Source organism: Sinocyclocheilus grahami, unplaced genomic scaffold (assembly GCF_001515645.1).
Source record: "Sinocyclocheilus grahami isolate Dianchi unplaced genomic scaffold, SAMN03320097.WGS_v1.1 scaffold418.1, whole genome shotgun sequence".
Taxonomy (NCBI): Eukaryota; Metazoa; Chordata; class Actinopteri; order Cypriniformes; family Cyprinidae; genus Sinocyclocheilus; species Sinocyclocheilus grahami.
In genome coordinates, this window is record NW_015505597.1 from 1,021,504 (window position 1) to 1,036,141 (window position 14,638).

General features: G+C 36.3%; 1 protein-coding gene across 1 annotated transcript in view; it reads left to right on the plus strand.

Moving 5' to 3' along the window:
* abhd5a (abhydrolase domain containing 5, lysophosphatidic acid acyltransferase a) overlaps window positions 1-11,669 on the plus strand; it is a 13,139-nt gene extending 1,470 nt beyond the window's left edge. Inside the window, exons 2-7 of the mRNA XM_016232758.1 lie at window positions 1,116-1,201; window positions 3,510-3,882; window positions 5,341-5,495; window positions 9,010-9,121; window positions 9,526-9,712; window positions 10,667-11,669. Coding sequence (XP_016088244.1) covers window positions 1,116-1,201; window positions 3,510-3,882; window positions 5,341-5,495; window positions 9,010-9,121; window positions 9,526-9,712; window positions 10,667-10,756 — 1,003 coding nt within the window. The 3' untranslated portion in view covers window positions 10,757-11,669. The remainder of the gene's footprint in view (window positions 1-1,115; window positions 1,202-3,509; window positions 3,883-5,340; window positions 5,496-9,009; window positions 9,122-9,525; window positions 9,713-10,666) is intronic.
* The last annotated feature ends 2,969 nt before the right edge of the window (window positions 11,670-14,638 follow it).

The window sequence follows — 14,638 nt, forward strand, 5'->3', positions numbered from 1 at the left end:
AATGTTCACGCAAAGAAAGAAGGCGTAACTTTTATTCTGGCTGTAGTATTGTTGCCGCCGCCGCCATGTGGCAAAGAAGCTGTGTGCTTCTTTGTGAAAGCGAAACTACTTTGTTTGGCCTTCCAAATGAGGACGATATCGCTTCGTCATGCCTGGAGCTGATCTGTGCTGGTCGCTGAGGAAATACTACAACTTCGCTCTGTGGATCGCCGGATCGGCTTTCACCGTAGACGAAGCGGAGTCCAGCCCGGGGTTGTCACATGTGGTTGCCGCAGACATCACAGTATGGTAAGGGACGTAACATTTCCGTCACACGCTTGAGGTATTCGCCAATCACAACGCACTGGATAGCTGGCCAATCAGAGCACACCTCGCTTTTCAGACCGATGAGCTTTGTAAAAATCGATGCATTTCAGAAAGGCGGGGCATAGAGGAGAAACAATAATGTACAGTATGTGGAAAATAATGTGTTTTTTGAACCTTAAACCGCATAAACACATTTCATTACACCAAATACACAAAATAATGTTCTTTTTAGCAGCATCATATGACCCCTTTAAGAAAGTACTGTTTTGGTTTGGTTTCTCTTTAGTTTTGGGACATATAGCCGCATTGTATCCCATACTCAATATGATTATTTTGTGGAAATGTGCATAATTAAACATTGTCATTAGTTATATATAATAGTTTAATAATATATTTTATTAACATGTAATATGTGTAGCATGGACACTGTAATGTACTTTTTTTTTCAATGCTGCTTTGACTTCGCAGACTGAGTTTTATCAAGTAATTTCTCGAGGTCTGAGGTTTGTGTTCTCTGGAAAGCAGATTTGAAAGCCTACTTAATACTTTTTTTTAATTTCCTATTTCATATTTAATGAATATGATTCATATAGAGCTTATTTATTAGTTAGTTAGTTAGCTACTGCTCTGAAAGAAGATTTTAACCTGTGCCTTGCCTTCTTAGTATTTCCTGTATGTATGTATGTATTTTTTTGTATTAGTATCAGTATTAGTATTATTAATTAAAGAACAACCATTTTCAGACGTGGTGTTTTAGTTTCTGTCTGAGTAAAATAAGAAAAAGAGGCTCACATTTCATTGTATTGTAGATCATGGTGGATCACTGGCTGGCTGCCCTCCTGGTGCCCAACATCACAGAGCCAACTGAAGGATGCAGAAGAGAAGATGTTGCAGTGTGAGTAACTGCCATTGTGTCCTTTGTTTGTATCAATTTATCCACCTTTGTCTTAAACCCCATGACCCCTTAAGTTCACTCTATGAATACAATAATAAGCATTTTCAAAAACTGGGTACAATGAGGTGACATTATTTTACTCACCCTTCAACCATTAAAAGGAAATTTAAAGGGTTAGTTCACCCAAAAATTAAAATTAGCCTGTGTTTTACACACCCTCAAAGCATCCTAGGTGTATATGAATTTCTTCTTTCAGACGAATCCAATCGGCGTTTTATTAAAAATTGAAAAGCCTTTCAATGGGGATAAGTGGGTGCTTTTTGTCAACAGTCCAGAAGACGTAAAATAAAGTGCGCGCATCCGTAATAAAACCTCACACAGCTCCGGGGGGGTGAATAAAGTCCTCCAATAGCGAATCCATGCATTTTTGTAAGATAAATATCCATATTTCAAATGTAATAAACACTTTTTTTTCACTTCCGCTGACTGTTGAACATGGAAACCGTTCCGGCGGATGACGTAAGACGTCGGCATTGCGTGATTAGTGACGAATGCGGAGACAAAACAAAACCGTTCACGAATTAGAAGCACAAAACGAGGATTTGTAAAGAAAAATCACTTCCGCTGACTGTTGAACATGGAAACCGTTCCGGCGGATGACGTAAGACGTCGGCATTGCGTGATTAGTGACGAATGCGGAGACAAAACAAAACCGTTCACGAATTAGAAGCACAAAACGAGGATTTGTAAAGAAAAATGTTGAAGGATTTCAAAATAAGCCAAGAGGAGACTGATTTTCCTTTTGCTAAAGTAAGGAAACTTTGTTTCCTTTGCTCCTGCATTTCTCAGAGGCGCGCACATGACGCATATGTCCTACATCATCCACCTGAATGGCTTCCACGTACCACAGTCAGCAGAAGTGAGAAAAAAGTGTTTATTACATTTGAAATATGGATATTTATCTTACAAAAATGCATGGATTCACTACAGAAAGTGATTAAAAAAGAAAGGGTATTTCACGTCTTCTGAACTGTTGATAAACCAACACCCGCTTACCTCCATTGAAAGGCTTGGAGGAGCCAGGACAATTTTTAATATAACTCCGATTGGATTCGTCTGAAAGAAGAAAGTCATATACAGTGGGGAAAAAAAGTATTTAGTCAGCCACCAATTGTACAAGTTCTCCCACTTAAAAAGATGAGAGAGGCCTGTAATTTTCATCATAGGTATACCTCAACTATGAGAGACAAAATGAGGTGAGTAAAACACAGGCTAATTTTCATTTTTGGGTGAACTTAACCCTTTAATAGTGTAAAAGTGTAAACAAATTAATTTCAACACACCATTAATAACTCCCAAAGATGCTCCTTCTATCCACAGCAATATTACGGACGTGATAGATAATATCATTATGGTAATTTAAGTCTATATTTCATAACAATTACATTTTACAGCGTCCATGTGAAAACAAACCTGGAAAGAGACATGAGGATTTGGGGAGAAAAATGAAAGGTTATGAGTGCATTCCAGGGAATTATTCATGGTTTATATCGTAAATTAAATCGGGAGAGCAGACCACAAATGTACAGTATATGTTGTCTTTTTTCGTTTACTTACAGCGGAATACAAAGGAGACATGAAAATGATCAGGAGGAAAATAATGCAACAAGCTGAAAAGAGCTTTTCTATTGATATTGTTGTTATACCACATAACATTAATATACCAAACATAACGTTATTTTCCTAACTTCTGAAAATAGAAAATGAAAATTTACAGCCCATTCAGTCAAAATGATGGATAAGGAAATAGTGCAATCTTAATCTCATCTTTTTGAGTGGAACTTCCCCAAAACAGAAGTGCCTCCCATAATTTAAAACACAGTAGGCTCGTTAGGAAAAAGGTGGATAAAATCAGGATAGCTTTTCAAAATCTAAACTTTCACAATTTTAATTGTTAATAGAAATAGCAAATTGTCTCTAAAGTTATATTATCCACATAACTGATGATGATCAATATATATTGATATAGCTAGCTTTTAATTTAGTTTTGTTGTTACAATCAATAATGTACATCATATACAATATAAATTGCCATTCAAAAGTTTGCCATTTTTTAAGATGGGTTGAATGTTTTTGAAATAAGCCTCTTGTGCTCACCAAGACTGCATTTATTTGATCAAAAATAGTGAAGTGATAATGAAGTTTTAATTTATTAAAAAATAAAATAAACAAATATATAAATAAAAGTCTGGTTCTCTGTAAAGGAGAAACTTACTGATTCCCTCTCTTTTCCTTTTATTCCTATCAGACATCACAAGCAAGTTCTGCAGGCAGTTTGTCCACATATCTGACAAAAGCTCACTGTGGACATTGGTATTTAAGGGGCCAATGGAAAATAAGACCCCTCTGGTGCTGCTGCATGGATTTGGAGGCGGTGTGGGACTCTGGGCGCTGAACCTGGACTCTCTCTCTCAGCAGAGGCCCGTTTACGCCTTCGACCTGCTGGGCTTTGGTCAGAGCAGCAGACCTCACTTTAACACGGATGCACAGGAGGCTGAGCTCCAGTTTGTGGAGTCCATCGAACAGTGGAGGGAGAAGCTGGGCCTGGAAAGTATGATTATGTTAGGCCATAACCTTGGAGGATATCTGGCTGCATCCTACGCAATCACATACCCAACCAGGTTTGTAACTAAAGAGAAGAAAAAGAGCTCAGCGTCAGTAAAGTATACTTATCATGATCTTAAAGGGTTAGTTCACCCAAAAATGAAAATTCTGTCATTAATTACTCACCCTCATGTCGTTTCAAACCCGTAAGACCTTCGTTCATCTTCGGAACACAAATTAAGATATTTTTGATGGAATCTGAGAGCTGTCTGACCCTCCCATAGACAGCAATACAACTGAAATGTTCCCAAGTCCAGAGACGTAGCAAGGAGATCGGTAAAATAATCCATGTGACATCAGGGTTCAACCGCAATTTTACGAAGCTACAAGAATACTTTTTTTGAAAAAAAAACAAAAAAACCTTTATTCAACAATTTGTCTCCTCCGCATCACCCTGTAGCGCCATTTTGGAGAGTATCAGCTGGACATAAACAGTGTATGCTGTTCTGTGTCAGCTGCGAGTAAGGTCTTACGGGTTTGAAACGACATGAGGGTGAGTAATTAATGACAGAATTTTCGTTTTTGGGTGAACTGACCCTTTAATGCCCCCCTTGTAAGCATTACGTTCTTTGTGCATTTTGTGCATCCCAGAGCATTTCAGAAAAATAACATGTATTCACAAATATTCAGATATTATGTTGTTGAAGATGTTGTAAATTTCTTCTTACAAAAACTTTTTCTAAAAATAATTTTTTGGCTGAACAATCCCTTTAAAATAAATACTTAATGTGCAAGCTTATTTCTACAAATAAAGTACATTTGATTAATTTACTAAAAGTCGCAAATGTCATATTAATTGATGATAGTTTGTTGCATCATTTTATGGTCATGTCTCATAATCGTAAACATAATAATGGTTCCGGCAGAGGTTAGAACATGTCAGAATTTGAGATTTGACTGTCTTGCATTTTATGCACGTTGTCATGCAATGGCAATTTAAAGAACTTCAACACAGTCACAACAGAGAATTGCATTGCTCAAATTTTAAGATAAAACATAACATATATATATAGAGAGAGAGAGAGAGAGAGAGAGAGCGAGAGAGCTAAACATTTAGTAGTTATGTGCATTTTCCCCCATTGTAGTTCTACTTCCATAAATTCAGATTTATCATTTGCAGTTCTGTATCCTCTAATCTGATTTTAAATCAGCCCTTTGATGAATAGAAACTCATTTCTGTGTGCTGTTGTGTTGTAATTGTGCACTCTAGATGCAAACCACTTTTCTTCACATCCTTCCTGTTTCCCTATTTCCTACAACCTTGATGTCTGTCAGCAGTTTGATCTCAGAATTTGATTCAAAACTATTTTTGTTTGCATCAGATTTCAACAGCATTAGAGTTGTATTTTTGCTTCTATTATATCCACTAAGATTTTTATATTAAATAAAAGTGTTCAGATTAAATGGGCTTGTGATCCAGTTAAAATATGCCACTGATTTATTACAGCATGCCATTCTTTTTACACACTGTCCAGAGTAAAGCACCTGATTCTGGTGGAACCGTGGGGTTTTCCAGAGCGTCCTGACCCAGGAGACCAAGATAGACCCATTCCTGTGTGGATCAAAGCTATAGGGGCAATGCTGACCCCATTCAACCCTCTCGCTGGTCTCAGATTGGCTGGACCTTTAGGTAAGATTTACTCTAATCTGAGCGTGCAAATCAAAAGTAATAATGAGAAAAAGAGAAATGATACCTTAAGGCTCAAGATGTGCTTGTATATCTTAAATTATGTGGAACACCATTTGATAAAGATGGCCATTAATGAAACCCAGGGACAGATTTAGCCAAGATGTTGTGCTTGCAATTTCACTGAAATTATTCCATCAGTAATTGGTGCATGTCACTTATCATACCTCATACCTGTCTCATAGCTCATACCTTAAACGCATTGCCTTCTGTGTATATGCTGCTGTAAAATCATTTTGCAAGAACAAATTGGCTTTGTCAATAACCCTAGAATTTTCCAGGATCTGAATATTTGTGTTCTTAGATTAATATTAATGATGATATTCCAGTCATATTTTATCAAGCTAGCTTTTTAATAACTCATCTGGGATAGTATTAGGGCTGGGCGATATAGCTAAAAAATATATCAACGATATATGTTTCATATCGTTCGGTATCGATAATTATTGATATTGATTGAATTTTTTTAAAACAGAGCAATATAATTTTTTTATTTATTTAACCACTGTATTTTTTTATTTGCCCACTTTATTAAGACAAACAATAAATATATATAGGCATATATATTATTTTTTAACAGTCAAACACAAAATAAAATTTAAACAAATATCTCCTTTCTTATGTTTTATATGCAGATTAAAAAAGTCTTAAAGGGATAGTTCACCCAAAAATGAAATTTTATGTTTATCTGCTTACACCCAGGGCATCCAAGATGTAGGTGATTTTGTTTCTTCAGTAGAACACATTTGATGATTTTTTACTCCAACCGTTGCAGTCTATCAGTCGCATGGCAATGGTAACAAAATCTATGAGAGTAAAAAAAACATGCACAGACAAATCCAAACTAAACCCTGCGGCTTGTGACGACACATTGATATCCTAATACACAAAACGACCGGTTTGTGCCAGAAACCGAACAGTATTTATATAATTTTTTACCTCTAATGCACCACTATGTCCAACTGTCTTTGGGCGCGCGCGCGCACGCATCCGGTGCGTGAGGTGAATTATGAACAAAACAGCATAATGTGTTTATGTATTGCTTAGCCTAATACAAAGAGCCAATTCGCCGATCACACAAATTGCATTTAAAAACAAATGAGACGCAGTGAAATGAAATAAACCTTCACAAATTCACGTTGCGTTTTCTAAATGTTAAAACTGTTTTAACTTTGCATGACTTAACATCTCTTGCATGAGACGCGAGTGCAGCAGTCATATTTGTCCGTCTAAAAATGTGCTGAATATGCGTTCTGTGTGAATGGCTTGGTTTCGGTTTTAACCCATTCAAGATCTTCTACGCATTGAGCTACTATATTTCTCTAATATTTTGAATGAATAACACATCAACTGCGCGTCTCGTGACAAAACATTAAAATGCAACGTCACTTACATCATCACCGCATCTCGCACGCCAGTGATGACGCTCCCTGACACACTCCTAACATTCGATTGTACCATTTTTGCATTCAAATGCGAAGGTTTATTTTAAATTCGACTAATATTAATGTTTTTATTCACAATCTCCTCATCACAGGCAGGCACAGCACTCAATTCAGCATGTGTTCGTGTTTGTGTGAGCTGTCTGCATCACTCATAGCACGTGCCTATATCATGCGCTATATCATAACATTTTTAATATCGTTATCAATGAAGGTGTACCGTCGATAAATATCGATACCGTTTTATCGCCCAGGCCTAGATAATATTTCATTTCTCTTTCCCTCTTTTCCTATTTTTTACATGATAATGTTTGATCTTGTTGTATCTTAATTTTCAGATCGGTCCAAAGATGATTGAGTGCTAGTTTAGACAGAAAGTCCCCAGTATTTTAGGAGTAGCATAAACTCATAGCCAGAAATCCCCTGACTCAGGATGGTTCTAACATCACAAGCAAGCCCAGACAGAATCTACTTTTTTCACAGCTGAGTATAATTGCAGATTTTTTTAGGGAAATCGGCATTGTTCTGTTAACATAGTTGAAAGTGTTAAACAGAGCTATGATTACTATACTATTATTAGTAACTGAAAGCTACCAATAATCAAATTGGCTAGAATAATTAACAAACAATCCAATAGTAATGTGCAGTTGCTGAATATGTTTTTTTTTTTAATCAAAGGAGGAACACTAAACTGCAGATTCTATTTTTTTTCTTTTTAACTGTTGAAAATAGCCTCCCTTATTAACTTTTAGACAGAAAAATTAAGAAATTTACAATATGAATATAATTTCACTTACCTACCACAAAATCCTGACTGGCACTGTCCGCTGTTTAATGAAAATGATTGCTGTATGTCCAGCTTGACATGGGTCTTCAGTTTGAATTTGTATTTGTTTATTAATTTTTTGCTCAAATGGTATGGTAAATTTGTTTGCAAATATTCAGTATTTCTCAAGTCTCATGTCTATTTGTATGGTGCTTTTCACAATACAAACAGTTTCAAAGAAACTTTACAGAAATGTATGATGTTATTGTTATTAATTTATTTATATCTCCATGCCTTAGTAGTCGCATTTAGCAGATTAGAGCTGGAAGATTACATTTTGCGATGATACAAGCAATCAAGCAGCTGAGATATGCTATATGATACCCTACACGAGTATACTGTATGTATGCAGATAAAATTGGACATTTAAATATCCAACTTTACATTAATAATTTTTTGCAATAATATAATTTGCAAACAATCATGCAGATGAGATTTGCTATATACTATAAATCGCATTACCTAAGCATACTGTATGTATGAAGGTAAAGTACAATGTGCTATACTTCCAACTTTTAATATACTGCTGGGCAATAATATAGTTATATATTGTAGTCATATATTTACATTTTTCGGCAATATAATAATCAAGCAGATGAGATTTGCTATATAATGCATATGTTTAATGTTAGTGTTTTGGATTATAGTTTTATAATTTGTTTTACCCTTTATAATTATGTAGTTGTCTTTATTGCCAGCGGTTCAAATTAATATAATGTAAATTACATTTCTGCAATGATTGGTTGATATATCAAGAAAGACTAAACACCTTCGCATTTTGTACTCTAGTTGCTGAGAAAGTAAAATAATCAATATTGGTTGCATTGGCAGGAATTGCATCAACATTACAACCAAGAAACACATTCTGGAGACATAAAATTAATAATTGGGAAATTTATTAACAGGAAATTGTTCCTCCATTTTCCACCTCAATATTTTGAGTAGTGTGTGCCCCCCTCGGGACAAATCGGACGTCCAATTCCTTGAAAATCTGCAGAGCTTTCTGATGAGTTCTGTAGGATTCTGAATGGAGCTGGACATTAGTCACTGACTATGGAAACATGTGACACGTGAAGTGAAGAATTGATAAGATGAAAATTGTATGGGTTATAATATTTATGGATAGATCGATTTCAGGTGGATTTTCAATTTTTAGTTTTTACAGATGTGTGTTCACATTGTTCTGTAGGCCCTACGCTTGTGCAGACTCTGAGACCAGACTTCAAAAAGAAATTTGCAGCTGTGTTTAATGACAACAGAGTGACAGAATATATTTACCATCTTAATGTCCAAATTCCAAGGTAACAAATCTATCTATCTATCATCTCCATTATGCTTTTGTTGTGAATGGCCTTGTACAAAATATATACAGTGGGGAAAAAAAGTATTTAGTCAGCCACCAATTGTGCAAGTTCTCCCTATGAGAGACAAAATGAGAAAAAAAAAATCCTGAAAAATCACATTGTAGGATTTTTAAAGAATTTATTTGCAAATTATGGTGGAAAATAAGTATTTGGTCAATAACAAAATTTAATCTCAATACTTTGTTATATACCCTTTGTTGGCAATGACAGAGGTCCTCATCTTTTTAAGTGGGAGAACTTGCACAATTGGTGGCTGACTAAATACTTTTTTGCCCCACTGTATGTGTGAATGTTGAAATGCTCATAATGGTCGGTTCTTTGTTATGATTCTGTTTTTTTAGCGGTGAAACAGCCTTTAAAAACATAACCATTCCATATGGCTGGGCAAAGAGGCCCATGCTGCAGAGAACTGGCCTGATTCACAGCGACATCCCCATTACGGTGATCTATGGCTCACGCTCCAGCATAGATGGCCACTCCGGCAATTCAATCAAAGAAATGAGGCCAAACTCCCATGTAGAGATTATTGTGAGTTCTCTATTCACTGCTCAACACACAATGTCACTCATAGAGACTTGTGCATTGCTTTAAAGAGGTCATATTTTCTTGAGGTATTATGAAAACATACTGTAACTTTGCAACATCCCACAGATGAATGCATTTGAACACATGGCTGCCCACATTTACATTGCTTCTATATTACAAACTTGGCACACCTAGTCACAATGAGGTATTATGGAGAAAGTGTGTAGCACCTGCTACTCTGCATATGCTTCTGAGGGATCACACTGTTCCAAATGAGTGACTGAAGTTTATTTTTATCAAGATCCCTTGTCATTGTCAGAGAGGCTATTATTGAAGGATGGAGCAGTTAAATACTATTTTTGACACAATTTTGAGACTCACTGGTGTACGAGCAACACTGATGCAAAGGGGGTTAATTTTTAAAGGCAACATGACAATATTTCCGTTTTAGTGCCTGATATAGGCATAGGATTATGGAATTTCACAGACATTGGGAGCTTTGACTGGATGACATAGCTTTCGCAAGTAACTTCTTAATCACAGTGGGAGTTAAATTTGCAAAAATTCTAATAGATTAAAATGTTGGGAGCAAGCAGTCTTGTACAAGTACAGTTTGTAATTGCTTGAATTGGCAGTCCAAAAACAAAGGTCTTTGTACAATCAATGAATGCGCTTGTGTTTCAGACTGACTCCTCTCACCACAATAACGGAGCTAATTAGTCTAGTTCTGCAATGCCATTGTGTAATCTTCAAGCTAATGGGGAAAGTTAGTTATACAAAAAGAGCCAAGCAAAAATATTGCAATGTTTTACATCACAATCTGTGGCAGTGCTTCAAAATAAACAGCTACATTTTATTATGGCTCTACTGATACACATATTGTATTGTTTTCTTGGTATTCTTAGGCTGTGCCTATGTACTAATATTAAACTTCTTATTGGCATGCATTGGTTTTAGGCCATACGAGGCGCAGGACACTATGTGTATGCTGACCAGCCAGAGGATTTCAACCAGAAGATACTTCGTGTCTGTGAAACAATAGGCTGAAGAGTGATGATGAAGGTACATGCTATCAGGAACTCTTCACACATGGCTTTCTGCAGAACTGTGTATCTCCACATCAGCTTGTGAGCAGCAGATTATCTTCGTGGCATCCTAATTTTGAACCTGAGAGTTTGAAAGCCACTTGGTTTGAAAACTATATGTTTGTTTTGCACCACTACTGATTTTTTTTAAAGCATTTTTGTGAGTTTGCATGTCATGAAAAAATTCTAATGTTTATATAAAAAAAAAAGTGATCTTTGATTTTGAAGGGTTTTAGCAAATATTAGCTTTATTTAAATAGAACTTAATATATACATATAATCCACAGACAAAATTCTCCAAATCAGAGCTGTTAGGCATTAATTTATCATTTAAAAAATCCCTTGTTAATTGTTTTCATTATTAATATTTTTATACACTTTTTCATCTTTTGTGTTTCTAAACTATCATGAATGTTTTATGAATATAGACAGCAATGATTGTGTTTTAGAGCTTTTAAAACCTTTTTGTTTGTTTTCTACCTCATGAAACTATAAAATCGGATTAGAAGGGAGACAGACATGCAACAGAAAGCAGATGTGTTCTCTGTTCCTGCTGTTCACTTAATGTGTAACCTGAACATTTGCAAAATCTTTTTTAAGTGTCTCAGTTTCCAAAACATTTATACATTTTGGCATTTAAAATCCATCTTGCCCTGCAGGCTGGTGTTACAGTTTTCACAAATGTTAAATAAAGATACTGAGCCCCAGGTCACAGCCTGTTAAGTATTCAGGCAAAATAAATGCAATGTGTGCTTTAGTCAATATTCTGTAAAAGCATTTAGTAATAAATGGGCATTTGTTTGTAAGGAACAGTGATTTTAATGTCAATATAGTTTTAAATTAAATTGTGGGTGTCATAAAGAGTTTGTAAATAACATTTGTTCGGATTTATATTTTTCCAATTTTGTCCAATCTATTTTTCATGTGCCAACTCAAGATGTCTATTGTTAATTTTAATAATAATAAACTTATTTTATGAGTCTCTTGAATACAGCTGCCCCCTGTCGTAAGGGCCGTATGAAACGCACTCGTCATTGTGGCCAGATGGTTCCCTGGAGACCAGGTGGAAAACCTCTCATGATTTACAGGTCATACTTTATATTGTACATTAAATGCCTTTTTTACCTTACTCATGGTTAAATGTTTAAATATTCCTTACATAGATGTAACATTCTCCATTTGCAGAAATATTTCGTAGGCTTTGTCAAAAACTACTGATACAAAATGTTCTTAGGATCGAATGGTCTGTACATAATGTCTGTTCATATCCACAAGAGGGCACAATGTAACACTGCAGGTCTGTTACCGCCCTGCACCACCCCCACCAACACACACACACACACACACACACACACACACTCCATGCAGTTAAATCACATACACTCACTGACACTGACTACAGAGTCAATGCAGTTAAGCATCAAGGGCAATGTTAAGTCATTATAACATCCGCTACATCAATAATATGACCCCCCCAGCTCAACCCACAGGAAGCACTTTATGACTGCACTTCCTGTGCATGTGGTAACGCTGAATGACCCAGAGTGCTTTACTGAATTAAACTAAAAAGCACATTTTAGCCTTGAAAGTACATGATAGTCTCGAATGGTGCATCACAAAAATTTGCTGATAAGACATGGAAAGATGTTCTCGGAAACCTGCGGTCCTAACAGAATGCAATTTTACATATTTACAGAGAAATACAAAACGGTTTTATTCATTTTATTGATTACACTTCAGTACATGTATTGTAAGCTGGTTTATGCTCACCAACACTGCATTTATTGAATAGAAAATGCAGCAAAGACGTGATGTTAAATACATTTAAAGGAATAGTTCACCCAAAAATTAGAATTCTGTCATTAAAGGGATAGTTCATCCAAAAATTAAGATGTGATGTTTATCTGCTTACCCCCAGGGCATCCAAGATGTAAGTGGTAAAAAATCAGAGGTAAAAAACTATATAAATACTGTTCAGTTTCTTGCACAGACTGATCGTTTCGTGTCTTTACACATCAGTGTATCGTTACGAGCCGCAGGGTTTAATTTGGTTTTGTTTGTGTATGTTTTTTTTTACTCTCAAAGCCGTGATTTCCATTCACTTCCATTATAAGACTGACAGACTGCAACGGTTTGTGTTCTACTGAAGAAACAATGCCACTTACATCTTGGATACCCTGGGGGTAATCAGATAAACATCAAATTAAAATTTTTTGGGTGAACTATCCCTTTAATTACTCACCCTCAAGTCGTTCCAAACTTTTAAGACCTTCGTTCATCTTCGGAGCACAAATTAAGATGTTTTGATGAATTCCGAGAGCTCTCTGACCCTCCCATAGATAGACAGCAAGGATCCTTACACAATCAAGGCTCAGAAATGTAGCAAAGACATCGTTAAAACAGTCCATGTGACATCAGTGGTTCAACTGTAATTTTACGAAGCTGCGAGAATACTTTTTGTGTGCAAAGAAAACAAAAATAACGGCTTTATTCAACAATTCGTCTCCTCTGGCGCAATTTTAGAGAGTAGAACGTAAACAACATATGCTGTTCTGTGTCAGCTGCACCACGCGGATACGCTGTTTACGTTGTTTACGCTTTGATCTGAACGAAAACAACGTATCCTCGTGGTGAATGGGTTATGTGTTTGGAACGACATGAGGGTGAATAATTAATGACAGAATTAAAATTTTGGGGGGAACTATCCCTTTAAATAACTGTTCTTAATTTAAAAAGTAGTTTATTCCTGTGATGGCAAAACTGAATTTTAAACAGCCATTACTCCAGTTTTCAGTTTCACATGATCATTCAGAAATCATCCTGAAATTCTTTATAGTCTTTATATAATTCTAAATATTTATTTTATATTTTATTTTATTTTTCTAAATGTTGACAATGCCAACATGGTGGTCATAGCATGTTCATATTGTGTTCATACTGTATACATACTTTCAGAGCCGATCCTCCCTATACGCATAATACGCAAGCTGCGTAGGGCCACCGAAACACCAGGGGGCCCCCTTGCTCTCAAAGATGATTTAATTTTAGTTTTGTTTTTGAATTTGGCCAGCGGTCATGAAAACATGAATGATCATTTCTTTTAATGCAGTGCGCTGTCGCCCTTTCTACGTAAAAATCAGTTAACTCATGTAATGTGAATGTCCTACAGTCTTGCTCCAGACTAAAAAAACGAGTTGAAAGCATACTGAGCCGCGGAATAGACACTGTTTCTCAAGCGCTTTACGAGAGGGCGATTCGAGACTGAGTGAAACACGGACAAATGCGTTTCATTCATTCATTCATAACCACTTATACCCCACTCCACCAACCCTCTCTCAAGATTCTCTCAAGAAACATTTCTTATTATTATCAGTGCTGTGCTGCTTAAAGGGGTCATATGATGCTATTTTACAGATCATTATTTTGTGTATTTGGTGTAACAGAATATGTTGACATGCTTTAATGTTCAAAAAACACATTATTTTTCAAATACTGTACATTATTGTAGGTCCTCTATGCCCCGCCTCTCTCAAACACGTAGTTTTCAACAAAGCCCCCTCCTTTGACAAGCGCAGTCTGCTCTGATTGGCCAGCTGACCCAGTGCATTGTGATTGGCCGAACACCACAAGCACGCGTCGGAAATGTAACGCCCTTACCATAATCGCGAGCTTCAGCTTTCAAAGTAAATATCAAGACAGTTAATAATGTTGTTAATTTTACCATCAGTTCAAGCCCGAAAGGGCAACAGAGTCACGTGACAGTCACAGTGATGATGCACTACACAAGCCGCAGTTAAGAAAGCTGACGTGCTATGATTTCTAACAGGCAGTTCACTCTCCTGTG